The 22918-nt window shown below is 39.0% G+C and overlaps 1 protein-coding gene across 2 annotated transcripts in view; it reads left to right on the plus strand.

Moving 5' to 3' along the window:
* The window catches only part of PRKG1 (protein kinase cGMP-dependent 1), a 1169747-nt gene that overhangs the window by 1127225 nt on the left and 19604 nt on the right, over positions 1–22918 (plus strand). For both annotated transcript variants that reach the window (XM_036265967.1, XM_036265966.1), the window contains exons 11-12: positions 16248–16387; positions 17265–17354. In XM_036265967.1, the coding sequence (XP_036121860.1) occupies positions 16248–16387; positions 17265–17354 (230 nt within the window). The remainder of the gene's footprint in view (positions 1–16247; positions 16388–17264; positions 17355–22918) is intronic.

A 22918-nucleotide genomic window follows, 5' to 3' on the forward strand; every position in this document is an offset into this window, starting at 1 on the left:
ATATTTATTCCTCATCTCCATCCCAGGAGAGAGAGTCAAAGGTAATTCAGCTTAATTTTCTTTTCAAGGATGTTATATTTTACTTTTACACAGATGTTTATAGACTAATGAAAGCCATAACCTCAGGAATTAATATATGTTAAAGCTATAGCCCAATTTGCAAAAATATTAGATACCCTGATGGGTGATAAATCCATAATGAGTCATCAGGGGAAAAGCCACATGTCCTTATCTCTGAAGTGATGTCATCGTGTGTAATCTTGCATTTCCCAAAACTCACAGTAGTAGGACAATCGGAATACCTAGATTTTCTTCCCTATGCAACGTGGACCAGCCATTTAACTGATCACTATTACCCTAGACTCCGACACTCTTGGTCCTGACCACTTACTAACTGCCTCATAATATTCATTATTGGGTATAAAATTTGTCCTCTGCGACTGTGGATTTTCTACATGTACTCTAGATCTGGGAGTTTGGCCTCAACCCTTAGACTGTAATTACACATACTGTTGTCACAGCAAAGGGCCAGTCCCCGTGACAATGGTGGTGACTACACAGGAAGCAGAAGTGTACCTGGAGAGCAGTACCCACACTGTTCACAGTTACGGGGGGGGGGGGGGGAGGGGGGGAGTGTAGGCAGAGCCCAGTTCTGTTGTGATTACAGAACTTTTCTTTTCACACTCTCTGAGAATGATGCATGTGAGCTATTTTATCACCCTGGCCAGTTTGGCTCAGCAGTTAGAGCGTCGGCCTGAGAGACCCGGGTTCGGTTCCCGCTAAGGGCACGTACCTCGGTTGCAGTTTGTCCCCGGCCCTGGTTGGTCGTGCGGGTGGCAGCCACTCGATGTGTCCCTTTCACATCAATGTTTCTCTCTCTCTCTCCCTCCCACTCTGTCTGAACAAAAAATGGAAAAATGTCCTCGGGTGAGGATAAAAATAAATAAATAAGCTAATTTTATCAATATTATTGAGTGCTATTTTTAGCCATGCAACCTTCATATGGACCCATTTCACATGTATGTATATGCAGTACTGAACATGTTAATACCAAAAGTATGTAATACTGATATGTTGAACCTACTAGTCTAACTTAGTTCAGCACTCAGGTTGTTCAAGTAACGGACACTGTAAAACAAAATACCCCAAGTTACACTTTAATTTTGTAATAGTATTTTAAGAATTCTTTTCTAGGCATAGATGATAAACTCTTTTTTATCCTCACCTGAGGATATTTTTCCATTTTTTGTTCAGATAGAGTGGGAGGGAGGGAGGGAGAGAGAGAGAGAAACATTGATGTGAAAGGGACGCATCGAGTGGCTGCCACCCACACGACCAGCCAGGGCCGGGGACAAATTGCAGCAGAGGCACGAGGCACGCGCCCTAAGCAGAAACCAAACCCGGGTCTCTCTGGACCGCAGGTCTACGCTCTAACCATTGAGCCAAACCGGCCAGGGCTAAACTCTTAGTTTAAGTATGAAAAATTAAGAATTTGAACCCTATTTCCTGTTAGAACTAAGGAGTATAGTTTTCTCATCGTTTGACATACAGATATGTTCGTGTTACTTTGCATAATAATATACCCTTCAAAGACTTCCTAGCATTTCTTAATTGTTATCATTGGTGTCAACTGAAATGAATTCGGATGCAGGAGTATTGCTAAACAGCTTATTTGCCAGTTTCTAGAAATGTGAACATAATTTTGGTACAAACTTAAGAATTTGTTCAATGATTAGATAAGAAGCTTAAAGTAAATATCTTATATGAGTGGGAATTCTGTTCTTAAGCTATTCAGTCTATTTCATAAATATGTTTAGCATAACTGGTATTAACTAGTTTTAACGTCAGACATGTCCTGTTCACTATCCCTTTGGAGTCGTTTGTGCTGCTTTCTTTCCTGTTTTCTGGCTTATTCCATACTTTCTGCCCCTGCTTTTTATTTTGAAGAATGGACTTTCCATTCATTCAGTGCTACCTGTTTACAGTCTGTCTTTCGGAAAGCCACATTGTGTTTATAATAACATTTTCAGAGAAAGAATTCAGCTCTCTTTTTACATAGGGTCTACTAATTAAAGATATCGAGGTAAGCCTCTTAATTTCTAAGGCATGACGGTAAAGCTTGACTTGACACAGCACACGTGAAAAGTCAGCCCCAAAGCCTTACAGTCCTCATGTCCTCTACCTTTGTCCTGTCAGAGAGGAGCTTGCTTTTCAGAATGCATTTGTGCAGCTCAGGCTTTTTCATCTGGCAGTGCTAGGCGCTGGTTGTTTAAAATGTTAGATATTGAATCTATTTATCCAGCAATCCACTGCCTCCTACACCAGAACAACATATTTGGACAAAGGATAGGAACAGAGGAGTGGACGATATCATTTCAGTCTTCTTGGATTATATCCTTTCTCCGTCATTTTTTACATGTTTACATAGTGAGCTCTCTGCTGAGACCTAGAACATTTAATAGAAAGTAGTACTTACCTCTGTGGACTCACCATCTACTGGGAGAGACAGTTCTGTAAACTAATAAATAAACTCATAATCAAAGTCTGAGCAGCACATACTCAAGTCACCAGGGAACAGGAGTCCTTGGAAGAAGTGGCATTTCTATGACAGAGGGAGTTAAGTTATTGACATAAAAAAAACAAAAACAAACAAACAAAAAAAACATGCCCTGGCTGGTTTGGCTCAGCAGTTGGAGCATCAGCCTGCGGACCAGAGTCCCAGGTTCCGTTCCTGCTAGGGGCACGTACCAAAAAAAGAAAAAAACAACAACAAAAAGAAACACATTATGGCCTGGCTAGTGTAGCTCGGTGGTTGAGTGTCGACCCATGCACCAAAATGTTGCCAGTTCAATTCCCAGTCAGGGCACATGCCCAGGCTGTGGGCCTGATCCCCAGTAGGAGGCATGTAGAAGGTGGCCAACCTCTCCTTCGCCCTTCCTCTCTCTCTAATGTCAATAAAGAAACAAAAAACAAAAAAATGCATCATGGTATACACTTATAAAATGAAACTACTGCAGTATAATTTATTAACAAACTGATACTATAATGTTTATTAATGAATTGTTATTACTTCCTAACTAAAATAATCAAGACTTTTATTTGAACCCTGCTTTATAATCTTCAAATTGCTTTCACACCCAGTATACGATTTTGCTTTGATAGTTATCCTGGGAGAAAAACATGGGGCATGATCTACATTTTACAGGAGAAAAATCAAGAATAAAACACATAAGTGACCCAAGAACACGTAGTCATTGACAGAGCTATTGTTATTGCCCAGAACTACTGATTTTTTTTAAACTAAAAGCTTTTTCTATTATCTGGTTTCTAAAAATGTTTAGATTCTTACCACTACCACTATGAAATCAAACCAATATTCCTTCCTTGTCACATATACACCTTTGTTTAAAAGAATCATCTAGAATTCAAGAACCTATATTAGACATAAACCTAGAATAAATACTATGATTATGTTGTTCCTCTTTTCTTCCATCAAAGCTTCAGAGGTTTTTCCTTCCTGAATCTTTTGCTGCTGCTATTGGTGGTAAAATGTCCATAGAGGAAAACATTAGATAGTATAGTGTGATAGTTAAAAAAGCCAGAACACTAGAATTAGATGTTCTGGATTCAGATCTTACCAGCTGTGTATGCTTAGTCATTTGCTTAAACCTTCTGAGCCTCAGTTCCCTCATGTCTAAAATGTCTCACATGATTGCAAAGATGATATGAATTAACTCCCCTAAAATGGTACCTTACATGTCGTAGCTCAGTATGTATTATCGATGTCATTATAATTATCAATAATAAAATACACTTATGATAGCTATATTTATTATTTCCAGCTATCGCCATAGACAAGAAAGGGAATGGAATTCTTGTACTCATTTTTTCTCCCATTGCTAGGCTAAGCCTTGAGAGTACAGGCATTTCTCCAACGTAAGAACCTGAGGTCTTCCAATGACCTTCACCGCTGGCTTGTATTGAATTCCCCCAACCACAAAAGCTCCTTTCTTTCTGATCTCTCATGAGTGGAGATGGGAAACACTTTTCAATTTTCCTCACACTGAACCTTTGTGTTCCTGAAATAGCCTGCTCTTATTTATCCATTTCTCTTCTAAATTCTAAAGCCCCACCTGTTAACCTCTCCACGGGAAATTGCTTTGGGGTGCTGGCTGCTGAATCATATCCAGTTTCCCCAAGGCTTCTGAAACCTCCCGTTCCTTCTGGGTCACAGTCTCACAGGAACCGTTGCCGCGGGGGTGGGCAGTGTCCCCCCTCAGCCCACCACCACGTTTGCTTAACAGGGACAGTGCGCTGTAGGCATCCACCCTCCAGGTATTTTTGCCAGCTTCCCGGGAGCTGTCCATCACAGGCAAGGAGGCCTGGAGGGCGAAGTAAACCAACTGAAAAAAAAAAAAAAAGCCTAAGAGATGTAAGCAAGAAATTAGGTGATAAACCCTTTGCTCAATCAACAGAGTTTTGTTTCCGTGATTAAGAAAGGCAGACAGCTTAACTCTAAAGGGAAACCCCATGGACGATGAAAACATTTCAAGAGCAGCTGACTGCCAAGCCACAGGGCAGTGAAATCGAATCGCTCTGGGACCTGTGGGCAGCCTTGCCCTGTGCTCCATGGTGACTTACGCTGCAGAGGGTGCCCCGAGGAACCCTGTGGCCTTGTGTCCTCGGTAACCGAAGTGAATAAGGACTCAACTTCCAAACTCATAGTTTGCTTCAATTTAACATGGCCTTTCTCTAAGCATCTTCTGCTGGGTTTATTATGAAATATGCCGTCCTCGTTTTACATGTACTCTTCAGAAGAATTAAAACTGACACAAGTTATTAACTGTGATAAACAGTATTGATTTCTGTAAAAAATACATTATTTACGTAGCTGATGAAAATCTAATCCAATAAGTGGTAACTGAGCCTAATAGGTGCAGTCACATTATAATGGAATTCCCAAAATATCCATCCACATGACAGTTTCTAAGTAGAAATCACAGGCAGGAAAGCCAAACTCTACTTTGACATATGTTAATAGCAAGAGATATGCCTCAATTCATCTTGTTACAATGGAATCTATTTTCTTTTGTACGCTGACAATTGTACGCTGACAATTGTAAAAATTTGTCTACCCAGCGATGACAAATAGAGCACATTTTCTGAAATTATACCAATTATACCAACTTTCTTACACCTCTTTTAAAGTTATACCAATTACATATACTAGCTATCTGTTAAAATGAGTACTTTTTATTAAAAGTGTTTGAAATCAGTGTCCTACAGTAAAATAAGAAAGTTAATTTTTCCTCCCAACCGGCATGTGTTCTAGAAAGTTTCATGTAAATCTACAAACCACTAGACATGTCTTTCTAAGTCTTCAATAACTGGCGATAAAACACTTCATCCAAAAGTTAACAGTTGTTCATACTTACCCTTTTTCTCTGTGACACAAATTTGATAATTTTTTTTGTACCCAAGTGAATTTATGATAGGCACAACACATTCAGCAACCATTTAGTTGTTACCAAATTCCTTAAATATGTTTTGTGGGATATAGAAACATCAACTATGATTCCTGCCCTCGAGAAATGTCTGTCTTCTCTTATTAAGATAGAATCAACATATATGAAAAGTAACAAACAAAATTCATTAGTATTATAGTAAGTTCTGGATTGTGCAGATGGATTCTCAGTATTTCAAAAAAGAAAGAAAAAGCGCGCAGTTGGAGGTGATGAAATAGAGAAGGCCCTAAAAGATTCAGGACTCCAGCCAGGTTTGGAAAACAGGTTAGGACTTAAGTAAACAGATGGGGAAAGGCTATTCCCGGCAAGTGTTTTCACAGGACACCAAAGCAGGTGGCCTGATTACAGTAGACGTTGGGGGGGGGGGGCGGTGCAGTGAAAATTATTATTGGATGGCAATTCATAGAGTTTAACGGAATTATACACTTTAAGGTATTAGGCATTTGGGGGCATTAGGTCAAATGAAGGCATATAAACACAGACTCAGCTGTAAACTTCCACGCATCAAATAAAAGAATACACGATAAGGTGCCTAGACAGGCTATTTTTAGGTGGCCCTGCTCCCAGAGATAAACATCGTAATTTCTCTTCTGAATAAGGTAGTTTACTTTGTGCCAAGATGTATTCCACATCCCTGGAAATTTTAGGTAAACACTTTCAAAGAGAGATCCCTTCCATGAGAAGGAAAAACAGTGCCCCTGTTAATAATGTTGAAAATAGCCATGCACTTTGAAATAAAATGATACTGCTCTTTGAAAATAAATATAGAAAAGATCATTCTGTATGTTTCATTGTAGCTCATCAAATGGATACACTTAATTTATTACTAATTCATAATCTGTTCCTCATATTGTAACCCCCATTGACATATACTGCATAGTGTTACATGAATCTTGAGTATGAGATCAGGAGATTTGTGGGCCAGATGGCTTAGTGCTTAGCCCTTCTCCAGCCATAGGCAGAACACAGTAAATATTTGTTGAACTGGCTTAACTACATTTGAAATATATTTATATTTGTACAAAATCTTGTGAAAGTTTGAATTATAAAAACAGCAGAGAGAAAGTTTTTGTTTTAATATCAGCAAGGGTGAAGTTTCAATATAGCATATATTACCACATTAAGATCTGACCAGAAGCCATTTGGTTCAAGCTCTTCTGGTATGTAACAGTTTAAAAAATCATGAAGTTATTTATGACCTGCATCTCAAAAAGATGACTAGAAGGGAAAACCTTTCATGAGTTCATCTGATTACATCTCAGGGTTGAGTTTTGCAATATGTGATTCTCTTTCATTTGACACATTTTAAACCTCCGCAGTCAGTAAATGAAAGAAATTGAAGTGTCAGCTTATAACATTAAATTTTATCAATGCAAAGTTTTAGACTATAATTGTGTTTAAGTATTGGAATAAGTTGAATTATGTGAAATATTCAAGGTATGAATTTAGAAATGTGTAAGGAAGATTTAAAACTATTGTATGTAGCATTTTTATATGAGTGAGATTATTCATAGAAGTAAAATCTTGGGTAGGGGAAAATATTTGATTAAGGAAAATAAAGTGTGTTTTGGATAGTGCAATTTAAATATCAATTTTAATAATCACAAAATGAAACAAGGTTTATTTAACACAGGTAGTATAGGGAAGAGAAATGGTATGTTTAAATTGCACATTTCAGTAAACCATCTTGAATCAATGTAGGTAGCCTTTTGAGTCAAAATGAATGACTGCTAATCTTATAAAGGAAAATATATTTTTTAAAATTTGGAAATGATTTCTTCATGTTGTAATAGAAAATAGAGGAGTATAAGTTTTTTTCTGATCTTTCTGCAAACTAAAAGTTAAATATATTTTGTAAAAACTAAAATAAAACTCTCTTCTCTATAAAAAAAATAGCTATACTTATCTTTTGATCAATCTGAATTTAACAATATACATATTTCTCAATATTTCTTGTCACAAGCGATAGAACTGAATTTTAAGTCTGAAGGCAAGTTATATAGCAAATGGGATTTTTGATATATTTTTATGAGAGGTTGAGGTAAATGTGGGAAGAAAAGCAAGAATAGAAGAGAATAGAAAGAAACAAAGAAAATTCACTTAGATTAAGAAATTAAAGTAAGTGATTTTTCTATGTTCCTCTGTTCTGAAAATGGTATACCTGACCATATATATAACTTAGTGGTTATTAATAAAACAAGAAGACTTACACATAAAATATTTTCTTAAAAAATATATTTGTATTGATTTTAGAGAGAGGAAGGGAGAGGGAGAGAGAATATTGATTGGCCACCTCCTGCACGTCCCCCCACTGGGGATTGGGCCCACAACCTGGGCATGTGCCCTGACCAAGAATCGAACCAGCGACCTCTTGGTGCATGGGTCGATGTTCAACCAGTGAGCCACATTGGCCAGGATACACAAAAAATCTCAACCACAGCGCCATGCCTCTGTGCCTTGTGGCTGAAAGGCTTCTGAGCGCTAACATCTCTGTTAAACTCATAATCTATCCTATGCTTCTCTGTCACTGGGACATGTGTCATCAGGCTGTGACTAGTTCCCCATCTCTCCTCCCTTGTAGATCCTATGGAACAAACCACACGCTGTGGTTTCTTCTTGTTTCAGATAGTGACTAAGGAAAAGGGAATGTGTGATGTGATTGGGTAGTGCAGAGCGAAAGATGCGCGGTACAATTGTGGACAATTAGTGAGGAGAGGAATTTTAACAACTGATTGAAAACAGACAGGAGTTTTTCTATGATTATAGTGATGCTTGCCTAGAATGTATAATACGACTATAAAAATTAGCATTTATTTTGTTAGTAAATGTTGAGGATCACAATTCAAGATTAATTTGTAGACCAGAAGCTTTCTGTGCACTTAAAAAAACGCGCTGTCTCTCGTGAGGACGGTAGGTCAGCGGCTCCTGGTGTTGTGGGCGTATTAGTATGTCACATCCGAAGAGTTGTTTGAGTCGGAGTGAGGGCATTCCTGTTTTGTTCTCTGTGAAAGTAAAACTTTCTTAAATTCAGACAGATTTCTCCTACCCCTTCTTTTTCATTTGGTTTGTTTGAACAGCAAAATTAAAAACATAGCTATGAATTGTAATGGTAAAATAACATTTACAAGTATCCTTTCTAATTAGCATTTCCACATATCTTAGATGTCATAGTAAAAATGATAATAATTCTTGCTTAGCACTTTTAAATTTTCATACTATTTTCATATACATTTTCTGATTTGATCTTACAATATCTGTGTATATAACATAGGGTGGTTTTATTTTCATTTTATAAGAGAAATAGGATCAAGAATTACATAAACTTAAATATGATTGTAGTATGTACACTATTAAAATATTCAAAGGCATTGCCCAGAAGATACCCATTATTTTGACTAATGTTCAAGAATATTGTGATAATTATGTACATTTTGCTTAAATCAACCCATAATCCTACTCTTTTTTTGAATGCAGAACTGAGTAAATAGCAAGCAGATAATAAGAAAAGACATATTGTTTAATAAAAATATTAATAATTCAGAGAAACCAGCATAAAAATTAAATATAGTCTTGCCCTGGCCAGTTTGGCTCAGCAGTAGAGCATTGGCCCATGGACCAATAAATTGTGGGTTCAATTCCGGCCAAGGGCACGTACCTTGGTTGCAGTTCATCCTTGGCCCTGGCCAGGGTCATACGGGAGGCAGCCAGTCGATGTGTCTCTCTCACATCGATGTTTCTCTCTCCCTCCCACTCTATCTGAAGATGAATAGGAAAAAAAAATATATCCTCGAATGGGGATTAAAAAAGAAAGACAAAAGTATTAAATATAGTCTTGATTGAGGAACTATTATTGAAGGAGTAAAGATAAGCATAGAAGGAAATGTTTTTCTGACATTTAATTCCTTCAAAAGTAAGTTAAAAATATATCTCACAATCAATAAAAACAAGAACTAGAAAATATCAATTTACATACTTTCTGGCATTTTCCTCTTTTTAAAATTCTTTAAAAGCTTTGTTGAGCATTTTGTTTTAATTTACACACCGTACGATTGTTCCCTCACCACAGTGCAGTTTTAGACATTTCTCTCTCCCGTAATAACCCGTATGCCTATTTGCAAATACTTTCCTTTCCCATCCCCCACTTCAGGCAACTCCTAATTTACTTTGTCTCTAAAGATTAGCTCTTTCTGGTTCATATTTTCTTATGCTGAGCCTTTGTTCTACGCTAAATGTTTTTATTTTTTATTTTCTACATGTATAAATGTAAATCTAGTTCAATATGGATCCAGGGGTTTAATATACAGCAACTTTATGCCTTTTTTTCTTCTCGAATTTTCTGGCTACTTTGTACCCTGTATCAGCTTTGTTACTGTCTTCAGTGGCTACAGAACTGAACTGGTGAACTTGTTTCCTGAACATGGAGTTGGAGGCCAGTAGCTAACAGGACTGTACGAGTTGTCTGGCAATACTGGGAAATGGAGACAAAACCACCTCAAGCTTATGCACGGGTAGAATATGTGCAAGTTGGCTTACTGGTTTCCTTGGATGTGAAGGTTTCATTATGAGCCCTTTGCCCAGTTCGGTGAATTTGGCTCAGAACTTTAACCAGCATGGAGAAGCACACTCGAGCGATTTGGCATATCCTGACGGGGGAGCCTTCTTCAGTAATCTGGAGGCAACTCTCAGTTTATCGGGAGATTTGTCATACACCTGTTACTTGGACTTTCTTCTGAGAATTAACTTCAGCATACGAAACTATTTCTGTTGAGTTAGCTCCCACCAGTGGTCCTCAGTGCTCTGACTTCCCTGTTCGGTGCCGGGGTCCTGGGAGTTGGTGACATTTTAGTTTAAGATGGAAGTAGACATTCTGACTAAGTGCTTTGCCTTAAGGAACCAGTGAGGTCTTTATAGAGTGCAAACAGTGGTTCTAGACACCAGGGCTGCCTCCACTCAAAGACAAAACAGAAAGCCTTCGAAAACAGGCTATGCCCTGGCCGGTTTGGCTCAGCGATTGGAGCATCAGCCTGCGGACCAGAGAGTCCTGTGTTCAGTTCCTGCTAGGGGTATGTACCAAAAAAAAAAAAAAAAAAAAACCCAAAAGATAGGCTATATGTTTCTATAAATGTTTTTGTAATTAATACTTACTAAATTGTCAACCAATAAGGCTGACTCCCAAAGATCTCTGTAATTTCTACCCACCTTCCATTGGCAGCAGCCACCCACCAGCTGATGTCACCCTCTGCTACCTCCCCCACTCCCCAACACCCTTGGCTTCTCCCTGCAGGATTCAAGCACTCAGGTTCCCAGACCACTGATAACACATTGCGCCTCTGTCAGTGCCTAGAAAAATGACAGCGAGGTTTTGGCTGGTTTCTCAAACCACATGAGTGAAGCTTAAAGGTAATAATACAGGGTCCAGCTTTTCTCACAGAGTCTGTGAGTTAGTCAAGTCCCTTAAACTCTCATTTGTAAAGTATCAATCACTGTGCTTTTAACTTATTTTATATTCAGCTGACAGAAATAGCTTGGGGCCAAAAGAACCTGAGCTCGAACACAGTTCTGCCACTCCATAGCTCTGTGGCCTGGGGCAATCCTCAATTTACTCCACTGAAAAATGGGATTAAAAAAAAAAACCTTCAAGAGGTTGCCAGGAAAATGTAGAAAACTCATCATGGATAAAAAAGCAGTGGTACATATACACAATGGAGTACTATGCAGCTATAAGAAAGAAAGATCTCTTATCCTTTGAGATGACATGGAGGGACCTGGAAAGTATTGTCCTAAGTGAAACAAGCCAAGCAGAAAAAGACAAATAACACATGATCTCACTATATATGGAATATAATGAACATAACAGTCTGAGGAATACGGTAGACCCAGAAACATGGAAGTAGGGTACAGACTGACAACCCTCAGAAGAGGGGGTGGTGGGGGTGGGAAGAGATAAACCACAGAACTTATATGCATGTACGCATAACCAATGGACATGGACAACAAAGCCGGGGACGGGGTGGGGGTGGGGTGGGGAGGGGGTGCCAATGGGGAACATCTGTAACAAGAATAAAATTTAAAAGAAAAAAAAAAAGGAAACTCATCTACTACACTGCTCCTGACACCAAATAAGAACATTAACATTAGCTGTTGTTATTGATTAGAAAGTATTTGTAAAAAAATACAAAATGTAACCCTCCTTCTGCCATGAAAAGGTGATGTTGGGAGTAAATGAAATCATGTTTATGGACGTGCCCAACAGTTTATGTTTAATGATGGTTTTCCCCTCTTTCTCTTTGACTTCCTTCTGATGGCTTCACTTATTTCCCTAAATTCTTCCTAGTATATAGTTTAAAACGATCTAAGAAATATTAAAGTAGGTAAAATTTTCAACCTAAAATCCTGGCTAGAGTGAAATAAGTTAAACATATGGGTGTAGTTATAACAAAAATTATAAATACACTTGGAATCATAGAATTTATTAATTAGAGGAGAACTGATGAGTTGTGAAAGCTAGGAAAATAGAGTTTAAAAAGATGACTATAGTCCTAAGAGTTAACTGACCTCAAGAGGTAGTTGGCAGCCAAATGGACATTATCCTAAAGAAGATTTTATTAATCTAGTAAGTCTCTATAATTGAAAATATCACATTAGTCATTCAAGGTAAAAACAAGGTTAAAACACCTTGTAAAAATTAAAGTTGAAAATGCAGGGCTAATGTAGAAATTTTGTTATGTATAGTTCCTGTACAGCATTAACACATAGAAATCTTTTCTTCACGTTTATGCATAATTAGACCAAGAAGAAATAGACCAAGCACTACATGCTTGCCATTGTAGCTTCCCGTTTGCCCGTCAAACTCCCAGATGTCCAGGGTAGAGCTGAGATGTCAGCCCTGTTATAGCTTTGCCAGTGATAAATCATCATGTTTATTTCATTCTTTCTTTGACTCACTTAGAGCAAATACTCTTGATTATTTGTTGGCTATGTCAGACACAGTAAACAACAACAACAACAATCATCCATCTCAGATTGATTCCCGACTTGTGAGAGGAGACCAATACTAAACAAGTAATCAAGAAATTGTTTAGTGTACTAGCTTGTGATGAGAGAACACTAAAAAGGGAGAAGTGGGCGGTTCCCTTTTTATGTAGACTGGTGTGAAGAGAGACTCTCTGATTAGGAAACATTTAAGCAAAGAACTCTGGGAACTGAGAGGGTGACCCTGAGGGTATCTGAGAGAATATTCAGGCAGAAGAATAGCACAAGCGAATAGCCTGAGGCAAGAGCTTGCTTGGTGTACTCAAGGGCCAGCAAGGTGGCCATTGTGACCCCCACAGAGAAAGTAAGGGGGAAGTGAGGTTCATGGGTCCAGATGGTACAGGGCCTTGTAGGCCTTTGTGATGGCTTTTACTTTGACATGAAAGAGATGGGAAGCCACTGGAGGGCTTTGAGCAAAGAAGTAGTGACATGACCTGGCTTTGATTTAAAGAGAAGAGAGATCACCAATGAAGGCCCATTTGGTGGCACTTTCTCATTTAAGGTCACAATAGCTCTGTAAGAGACAGAGAGACTTTAACTGAAGTCAGGATTTCAGTCCAGACCTGTGACCCTACGGGCTGAGTTCTTTCCTCCCACCTGGTGCACAGGAAAAGTGTGTGTGATAATAACTAAACAGAATATTTTTAGTCTAGGTGTGTGAACTACATAGCACCTTCAGTCATTTAACTAAGACTCTAAGGAGGAATATGATTTGGTTTCTCGTCTAAATTTGAGTCACAGGGCTCATTTTTCAGGTCATCTTTCCTACCTGTCCAAATTTCTTTTAGAAGCAGGTTTTTACATTGTGTAGTTATGAACTACAACTGAATTCATCTGTATCACACTTATCATTTTTTTTTTTTATCCTCCCCCGAGGACATTCTTCCATTTTTTGTTCAGATAGAGTGGGAGGGAGGGAGAGAGAGAGAGAAACATCGACGTGAAAGGGACACATCGAGTGGTCGCCACCCGCACCACCAACCAGGGCCGGGGACAAACTGTAACAGAGGCACGGGCTCCCAGCAGGAACCGAACCCGGGTCTCTCTGGACTGTAGGCTGACGTTCTAACCGCTGAGCCAAACTGGCCAGGGCTTATCAGTCATTTTAACGAGTTTCACAGATGGAGTTGAGTCCTTTGGCTTAAGGAATTTTTTTAAAATGGTTTTATTGATTTCAGAGAGAGAGGGAGGAAAAGAGAGAAACATTGATGACAGAGAAACATCCTTTGGCTGCCTCCTTCTCGCCCCTACTGGGCATTGAAGCCGCAACACGGGCATGTGCCCTGACCAGGAATCCAACAGTTGACCTCTTGATGCATGGGACAATGCTCAACTAACCGAGCCACACCAGCTGGGCCTCAAGGCATGTTCAATGCTCCGTTCTTCCCCTCTGACCGGTCACGTGGATTCACAGATGCTGGCAGCAAACTGAGGGCCATTTCTGTGAAGTGCCCTCCTATTCTCTTCTCAAGAACTTGCCACGTTGAGTCAAACTGAATTTGACCTGTACACATGTGTATGAACAAGACACTCAAGAACTTTGTTATCCCTGCAAATGAGGTATAAGCAATTCACAACCAAAGAGAGGAGGGCGATACTTCAGCTGAAAAGCAGAAACAAACAGCCTGTCGTATTATTGCCTCAAGGATTTCTGAGCAATGTGGGCTGTTCGGCATTATCTGGAGGATTCTGTTGCTGGCGAGCCCTAGAGGATAACTTTAATATTGCTACTCAGTGATTAGTTCAATTATCTTGCTTTTTCATGACAAGTCACCTTGTTGAAATTTTTTGTAAAACAATAAACACAGGCCAGCAGCCTGGCTGAGGTCTCCAGAACCCCAGGGAGCCATGTGGGGCTGCAACTGAAGCGAGGAGGCCTTGCGGACATTAAGGCTTAGGACTCCCGAACAGTCCACCTCAGGAGTAAGGTTTGAGGTCCAAGAGGACTACAGCTATCCTGCGTAGCTACAAAGAAAAAGAAGTTCTGAAAATCTCTTGAACTATTTTTAAAATCAATTTCCCTAGATATGTCCCAATGGGAAGGCATCTAATTAGCTGTGATTTTTTTTTTCCTTTTTATTGAATTTATGGGGGTGATTCTGTTTAACAAAATAATGCAAGTTTCACTTGTGCAATTCTGCCACACATCAAAAATCCTATGTGAGACTATCAAAGAATTTCTGTAAAGAGGGAGTTCCCGTACATCCAGGATACTTAATATATGATTAGAAGGACTAACGTGCAGACTCTCCCCTCTTTTCAGCTGTCCATCATTGTCAGGAAGGTAGGAAAACTCTTGTGGAACACATTCTCGAAAGGTTTTGAAATAAACAGCCACATTCTATTATTACAATGATAAATCTAAATCATTCCTTTCCCCTCCTCCAAAATATGTAACAGGTCTAACTTATCTCTAGGTACCAGAATTTCTTTTCTTTCTATTACTAGATCCTTGAGAAAAGGCCATTTTGAAAAAAGTAAAGTTTATGTTTTAAAAAAAAATTTTTTTTAATCTCTCGAAAAACATCTTGCTACACTTTTTCTCCTTTTGGTAATTGGAGGGAATGGAAAGACTAGAGGTTAAAAGAGAAGAAATAAAAATACATACTTTTACCAATTTTGAAATGTTTGTGGTCCAGGACGAACAAGAAAGAGCATCAAGACTATATAATCCGCCCTGGCCAGTTTGGCTCAGCGGTTAGAGCGTGAGACCCGGGTTTGGTTCCCGCTAAGGGCATGTACCTTGGTTGCAGTTTGTCCCCGGCCCTGGTTGGGTTGTGCGGGTGGCAACCACTTGATGTGTCCCTTTCACGTCGATGTTTCTCTCTCTCTCTCACTCAATCTGAACGAAAAATGGAAAAAAAAAAATAAGACTATATAATCCAAGTGTCCATCAGTAGACGAATGGATAAAAAAGCTGTGGTACATATACACAATGGAGTACTATGCAGCGGTAAGAAAGAAAGATCTCTTATCCTTTGAGAAGACATGGAGGGACCTGGAAAGTATTATCCTAAACGAAATAAGCCAAGCAGAAAAAGACAAATACCACATGATCTCACTTATTTGTGTAATATAATGAACATAATAGCCTGAGGAATAGGGTAGACCCAGAGATGTGGAAGTAGGGTACAGACTGACAACCCTCAGAAGAGGGGATGGTGGGGGGAGGGAAGAGATAAACCACAGAACTTATATGCATGTACGCATAACCAATGGACATGGACAACAAAGCTGGGGACGAGGTCAGGGGGATGGGGAGGAGGGTGTCAATGGGGAAAAAAAGGAGAAACATCTGTAACAAAAATAGAGTAAAAAAAGACTATATAATCCTACCTTTGCCACACTCGAAGTAAAAATGGAGAAATTAGATTTTATTTCTACCTTTTTGATGGAGAAAGAAAAACGATCAAATATGCTCAAATACATTTTATGAAATGCAGTAATTAAATGAGAGTCAAGTACATTTCCCTTCTTCTGATTCAAGTGGGCACCACATTATTTGGGAATGCAATTAAATAAGAATTCACCTGATCTAGTGGAATGAGATTAGAAGACAGTTGTGAGCCCTGGACTTTAAACCCAGTCCCAGCGAGGATGGACTCTGGGACTTGAGCGGTGGTCGGGGTGCACTCTGTGATGTGAACTCTACAGGCATTTTCTGACTCACTCCCTCTGCCTTTCTTTAAGGTCCAATTGAAAAGTGAAGAATCCAAAACCTTTGCAATGAAGATTCTCAAGAAACGCCACATTGTGGACACTAGACAACAGGAGCACATCCGCTCGGAGAAGCAGATCATGCAGGCGGCTCACTCCGACTTCATCGTGAGGTACAGATCCCCCCCGCGACCCAAGTCCCCGCTCCAGGCCCAAACCAACCAGAAAACCGGCTGCCAGCTGCACTCACCGTTACCCATTCCCTCACACCAGAAACATTTTAAATCCGATTTTAAGAAAGTATTTGCCAAAAAACAAAAAAAGTTTGATTTTTTTTTTTTTTTTTCAAAGAGAATCAGATTCTGGCAACAGAACATGTTTTTCCCGAAGGGGAAATCGGAGTGTCAAACATTTCATTTTTATCCTCTCCGTTACTCCAAAGCTTGAAAGACAAAATATCAAAAATCAAACTATTTTACCTTTAAGTGTTTGAATATTTTTAAAAAGTTTGTTTTAATGCAATGACTATTCAACCTCAGTTTTTTCAGAGCACTGATAAGAGCATAATGGAGAGTTTGTTTACATGTAGAAACTTTTCTAGTTAACTTGCCCGTGGCATTTGCTGAAAACAGGGTATAGTATGAACGTAAGTGGATGCACAAATTTCATATATTATATTTGTAAAACATAATTTACTTTATATCTATGTACACTGCATGTTTATAACCACTAAATATTGCTCAAGAATTCATGCTTAAAACGTCAACCAAATTGTAATTGAAGAAATTCGAAGAAGCCCTCTTTGTCCATAATCACGAGGATTGATACATTTCAAAGGAGAGACTAGCCCCGGACAGGGAATGAATCTTAGTCCTGAGCCATTACTTCCTTTTCCCTATTTGCAAATTCAGGTCTGTCTCATCTTTTTAACAAAACGTCAAGTTTAGCAAATCAAGACTAAGATTCCAGTCATGGCACTCGAAACATTCACATGGTTTTGAAAGGTGATAATGTTTATAACTTTTTTTTTTTGTCGTTTGCAATTCACAGACTATACAGAACATTTAAGGACAGCAAATATTTGTATATGTTGATGGAAGCTTGCCTAGGTGGAGAGCTCTGGACCATTCTCAGGGATAGGTAGGAGTTTTAAGAAATTTCTATCATGTCTTCAAAAATGTAATTGACTATGATGGTCTGTAAAAAGAGTCAATGATTATAAAGTACGAAAATCACATTTACATTTTACACGTGCTTATGTTTCCAAATGTAACAAATATGGACACGACCCACTAGGCACATAGGATTTACTATAAATACGAACTTCACTGTGTTTCAGATTTGTAACTATTGACATAGGCTTACTGCACAATAAAAATGGTACCTAGTGAGGTATGTATAAAGACCTCAGTTTAAATGAATTCTGACGAATCAGACAACCATCTACCTAGAATCCAATTCATTACTATCCCATGAGGAGAATTAGTGTTATTGTACATCGCAGTCTGCATGAACTACCAGTTTACTTGCTTTATTCCTTCTCCAGGTGGGCAGTGTGCCTTTCCTGACATTGAGAATTTTTGCCAAGTAACTTTTTCCTTCACCTTTACATGACTCTTTGGTTTCAAAATTAACAAAAGTTTCCAACCATCCCTCTCAAGCCCTAGCTGGTTTTAGGAAAAAAATGAGTCTAGTTATAAGCAGTATTACATGTAAACAATCTAATTTATAAGTACTTCTTTTTTGTCCTTGCAGGGAAAGTAAAGTTGGTCTAGTTAGTGCTTATTTGTTTCTTTTAATTTTACAAGAATTAATTTTCTATCTCATATTTATGTAATTAGCAAAAAAATTTCTTTTTAAAAATATATTCTATAAAATGTCTCAGGAGATTATTACCCACCCTAAATGTTTACTTCAAAGAAAAACCATAATTTTCTGTTCCTGTGAGTGATCTTTTGATCATTTTCTATTAATGATCTAAAAATATTTAAAAATCATCCTTGTTCCTTTGAACATTCAGCTTTAGATGTCTCCTTTTTTCTCTTTGTTATAGTCTCTCTCCTCACTATCTTTCTGAAACTCTGCTATAATCGGCCTTGATGTTCCCAGAAAACTGTTATTTATTTTTGGACAACTTGTTACTTTATAGATATCCCAGAATAGAACAAGTGGTTCTTTGCAAGTTATTGATTTAGTCTCATTCCTAATTGTGTTTTTAGAAGGTAACTGAGCATACAAGAGAATGCATCATGTTGGCATTAGGCAACTAGGTTAACATCTGTACCAAGTTATTATATCATAGTGGATTATTATATTATTAGTTAATAATATCTGAATACAGATTATGCACCAGGCAGTTTGATAGAGGCTGGGATACAAGGGTAAGCAGATGTGGTCCCACTTCTCAGAACTTACAGGCTCTTGCACAAACTTAATATTCTCATTTGTGAGTTAATGTCTGGTTTATTCTAATATGTTTCTACTTATATTATTTTGACCTGACCTTTCAATCCACTGATTTATTTGAAATCTCTACTTTGTTCTAATTAGGAAATTTATAGGTAAAAGTAAACATGAAAGCAGTAATAAGCCACATAAAGAAAGGAACATCAATTTTAAACTTCTATTAACTTATTAAACTAGACAAGAACAAAAATTGATCCAAAGTCCACTCATGAGGCATGTCTTGCACAGGCATTCAATTTCAACTTATTTTTTGACTATTTCATGCCACTCCCTTCTGGCCTGTAAAGTTTCAGTTGAGAAATCAACTGACCATCTTATGGGAGCTCCCTTGAATGTAACTAACTGCTTTTCTCTTAATGCTTGCAAGATTCTCTTTGTCTTTAACCTGTGGCATTTTAATTATGATGAGTCTTGTGTGGGCCTCTTTGGGTTCATCTTGTTTGGGACTTTCTGTGCTTCCTGGACTTGTATGTCTATTTCTTTCACCAGGTTAGAGTTTTTTGTTTGTTTGTTTGTTTTTGTCATTATTTCTTCAAAAGGTGTTCAGTCCCTTGAACTCTTTTTGTTCTGTTACTCCTATGACATGAATGTAGGTATCCATGATGTTGTTCCAACGGTCCTCATTTTTAAAAATCTATTCTTCCCTAATTTCATTAAGCATGCTTATCACCAGTGTTTTGAACTCTGATTCTGGTAGATCACCTGTCTCCATTTCTCTTATTTTTTTTTTTAGAGTTTTGTCTTGTATGTTCATTTGAAACATTTTTGTCTGCCCTTTTGGCTGACTGCCTGTGTTTGTTTCTGTGTGAGGCAGATTTGCTACATTTCCTGTTCTTGTCAGAATGCCCTTAGGCAGTAGGTGTCCTGTAGGGCCCAATTGTGCAGTCTCTCTGGTCTCTCCAGCCTGGTGTTCTAGGGGTGTCCCTTGTGTCTGGGCCACATTTATGGGGGGATTGATTCTCAGGCTGACTGTGAGGGCTGGCCATTACTACAGAGGACAAGCTGTTGTGCAGGAGGTGACCCCATGGAGCAAGAATTTCTTTAGTGAGGCTCTGGTGCCAGCCTAGTCCACCCTTTGGGTTTGTGGAGCTAGTGAGGTGGTGCTCTGGTATGGTCTGAAGCCAGCCACCAGGAGTGTTGGTTGTAGAGGTTCTTCAGGGGGGCTCTGGTGCACACCAAAGTCAGCTGCTGCTTGTGCCCAGCTTGGGGCCACCCAGTGGAAGCTACAAAGTGATCTGCAGTGGTTGCTGCTAGTGATGAACTTGAAGGCATTTGGGAAAAAATACTGTGAACCAAAGGCTGGCTGCATGAGTACTGTGCTCCCAAGCCATATATTTTGCTGGGTTTATGGCCACTTAGTTGAAGTTATGCTCTAGGCCAACAGTGGCCGCAGCTTAGGCCAGGCTTGGGGCCACCTAATGGGAGTTACAATGCAAAGTGAGACTGGTCGCCACTTGTACCAGGCTTGAGAGCACTTAGCAAGAAGTAAGGGTATGCACAGTCTGGCTGCTGTTTGTTTGGGGTTTGTGGGCCTTTGAGAGAAAGTCTGTGGCATGAGCCGAAACAGGCCACTTGTGTAGGGTAGCCACTGGAAGAGGTTTAGCCAGACATGTGAGTTGGGTATGGCAGGGTCTCAGGGAATCACCAGGGTGGGGAGAGTGGTGTTATCCAGATTAATAGAGACCTTGTATTTGGCACTTGCCTGCCAGCACTTTGGTCTCCAGAGACAGCCACTCCAACCCCTGCTCTTCCAGCCTGTCAATTTAGTTCCGCTCATATGTTCCTGGCACTCTGTCAGCTGGTGCACTGGAGCCCAACGCTAGTGAGCGAGCAGATCCGTTCACAGCCCCGTCTCACTCAGAATGCAGTCCCCACTAGTTTTCATAGCCAGATGTCATAGGGACTCTTCTTCTTGACACAGGTGACCTGGGTGTGGGGTGGGCCCCCTACTTCCTCAAGAGGGACCTCCACAGCCCAGATAGCCCGCCTGATTCCTAATCGCCATACTTGGGTGTGGGACCTGCCCATTCCTTGTCTCGGCCACTCCTACTAGTCTTGTCATGGCTTTTTAATAGTTTTTTGTTAATCCTCACCAGAGGATATTTTATTCCATTTTTTTTTTTTTTTTTTTTTTTTAGAGTAGAAGGGAGGGAGGGAGAGAAATATCAATGTGAATCAAACCTGTGACCCTTCAGTCTGCTACTCTAGCTGCTGAGCCAAATCGGCCAGGGCGTGACTTCTTCTTTATATCCTTAGCTACAGGACGTGTGTTCAGCTAGTCTTCAGGTGGTTCTCCATGATGGTGGTTCTATAATTTTGATGTGGTCAGGGAGGAGGTCAGCACAGCATTCTCCTATCTTGACCGGAAGTCGTATGGAGGGTGATTGTTAATATTCCATCTGAAATGATCTTGTAATAGATGGTGCAGATTTAAAGTATTTCAAGGAGATGAGTCTATTTTCATACTTATTTACACTCCCTGCCAAATTTTACAATCAGCAAGAAACCCACATAGGTTGTAAGACACTTCATGTTTATATACTCACTAGTGATTGTTAACAGTGACGGTGAAACTTACTCTGGGTGAGTAATGCTTTGTCTTTGTTACAGTCTGCCATTTCAGGACTCAGTTTATGAACAAGGGGATTAAACATTGTGATCAAATTTGATTTTATTTATATTTTTTAATCCTCACCAGAGGATATTTTTCTATTTATTTTAAGATAGAGTTGGGAGAGAGTAACATGGAGGGTGAGAGGGACACATCGACTGGTTGCCTCCCGCACGAACCCGGCCAGGGCCGGTGACAAACTGCAGCTGAGGTCCGTGCACTTGGTCCGCAGGTGGACGTTCCAACCGCTGAGCCAAACTGGCCAGGGCGACATTGTGATTAAATTTAAAATGTATCCATCAATGTGTATACATAACATCTACTTCTCTCAGTAAATTGTTATATACTGCCACCTAGCTAAAATAACTACATATTTCCTAAAAGGGTCTAAGAACCTGTCATCCCTTACTTGTTTTAATTGAAATGATACAGCTGTCAAGGTTTAATTTATTATTTCAAAAAGCTATGAGGCAGTGATTTCTTTCAGCCACTTTCTAAGTGTTGATAAAACAAGCTTTCATTAATGTTTTAGTTCACATTTACATTGTCATTTCAAATTCTAAAAGTAATTTTTCATTTTGAGTCACGCTAATAAAATGCTTTGTGACTGCTTTCTGAAAGGGTTTTAAATCCTCATGTTGCCTACCTCAGAAGTTCAGCGATGAAACTGTGTTGTGGATAAATATTCTGGGTTCATATGTTATGCTGATGTGTCATAACATGGAAACATATTTGAGACAAGGTTTTCATTTGATTTTTAAAAGCCTTTACGAACATTTATATATGGGAGAAGCTCAATATAAATCTGTTGAATGAATAGAAACCGGCTTTTTAGAACCTTCCAAATTTCAAAATGTCTCAGAAGAGAAATCATGAAACACACAGAGCTGACAAGAACTGAAGACCTTAAGATTTAGGGTCAGCTCACTTCCTGATGAAAAGAAGTTTTGATTGGCAGGCAATAAATGTAATTTTTGTCCATACATTTGTGAGAATCATGAAAAAGTGAAAGGTAACAGACACTAGCATTAGACACTTCGAAGCTGACTCGTGGCAATTAGCTTTAGCAGTGAGAAGCAGCAAATACTCAGTAACTGATAATCAGTGTTGTAAACATACCATTCCCATCTCTCAAAGACTTCAGGCCTGTCCTGTATCAGTCAATTTCCCTACATTAAGGCAGAGGCTAAAGAAGAGTTTTTTGGTGCTCAATTGTAATGGCTATTATTTAGTATCATGTATGCCAGGCACTTATTTTAAATAGATGCATCGATTCTTGTATGATTATGACAACCCAATGAGATGGTTTCTACATTAATTTAATTTTGCAGAGAAGAACATTGAGACCCAGAAAGGTATAGTTGCACAGCAAGTGAAACCCAGATTTGAGCTCAGAAGTATTGCTTCAGAGTCCATATTCCTAACCTGTAGCCTCCTCTGAGGACTGTGAGTTGTATTAAGTTTTTATCATCTTCCAGCTAATTATCAACTTATCCAGAATATAAATATGAATACCTTTCAGCAGAGCTTTTATGAGAAATTGATCTCTTACATAAGTATTATTCTGCTTCCAACATTAATAATGTATTTGGTTCCATTAACAATGGAGCATTAAGGAAAACAGATA

The sequence above is a fragment of the Molossus molossus genome, unplaced genomic scaffold (genome assembly GCF_014108415.1).
Source record: "Molossus molossus isolate mMolMol1 unplaced genomic scaffold, mMolMol1.p scaffold_m16_p_17, whole genome shotgun sequence".
Lineage (NCBI taxonomy): Eukaryota > Metazoa > Chordata > Mammalia > Chiroptera > Molossidae > Molossus > Molossus molossus.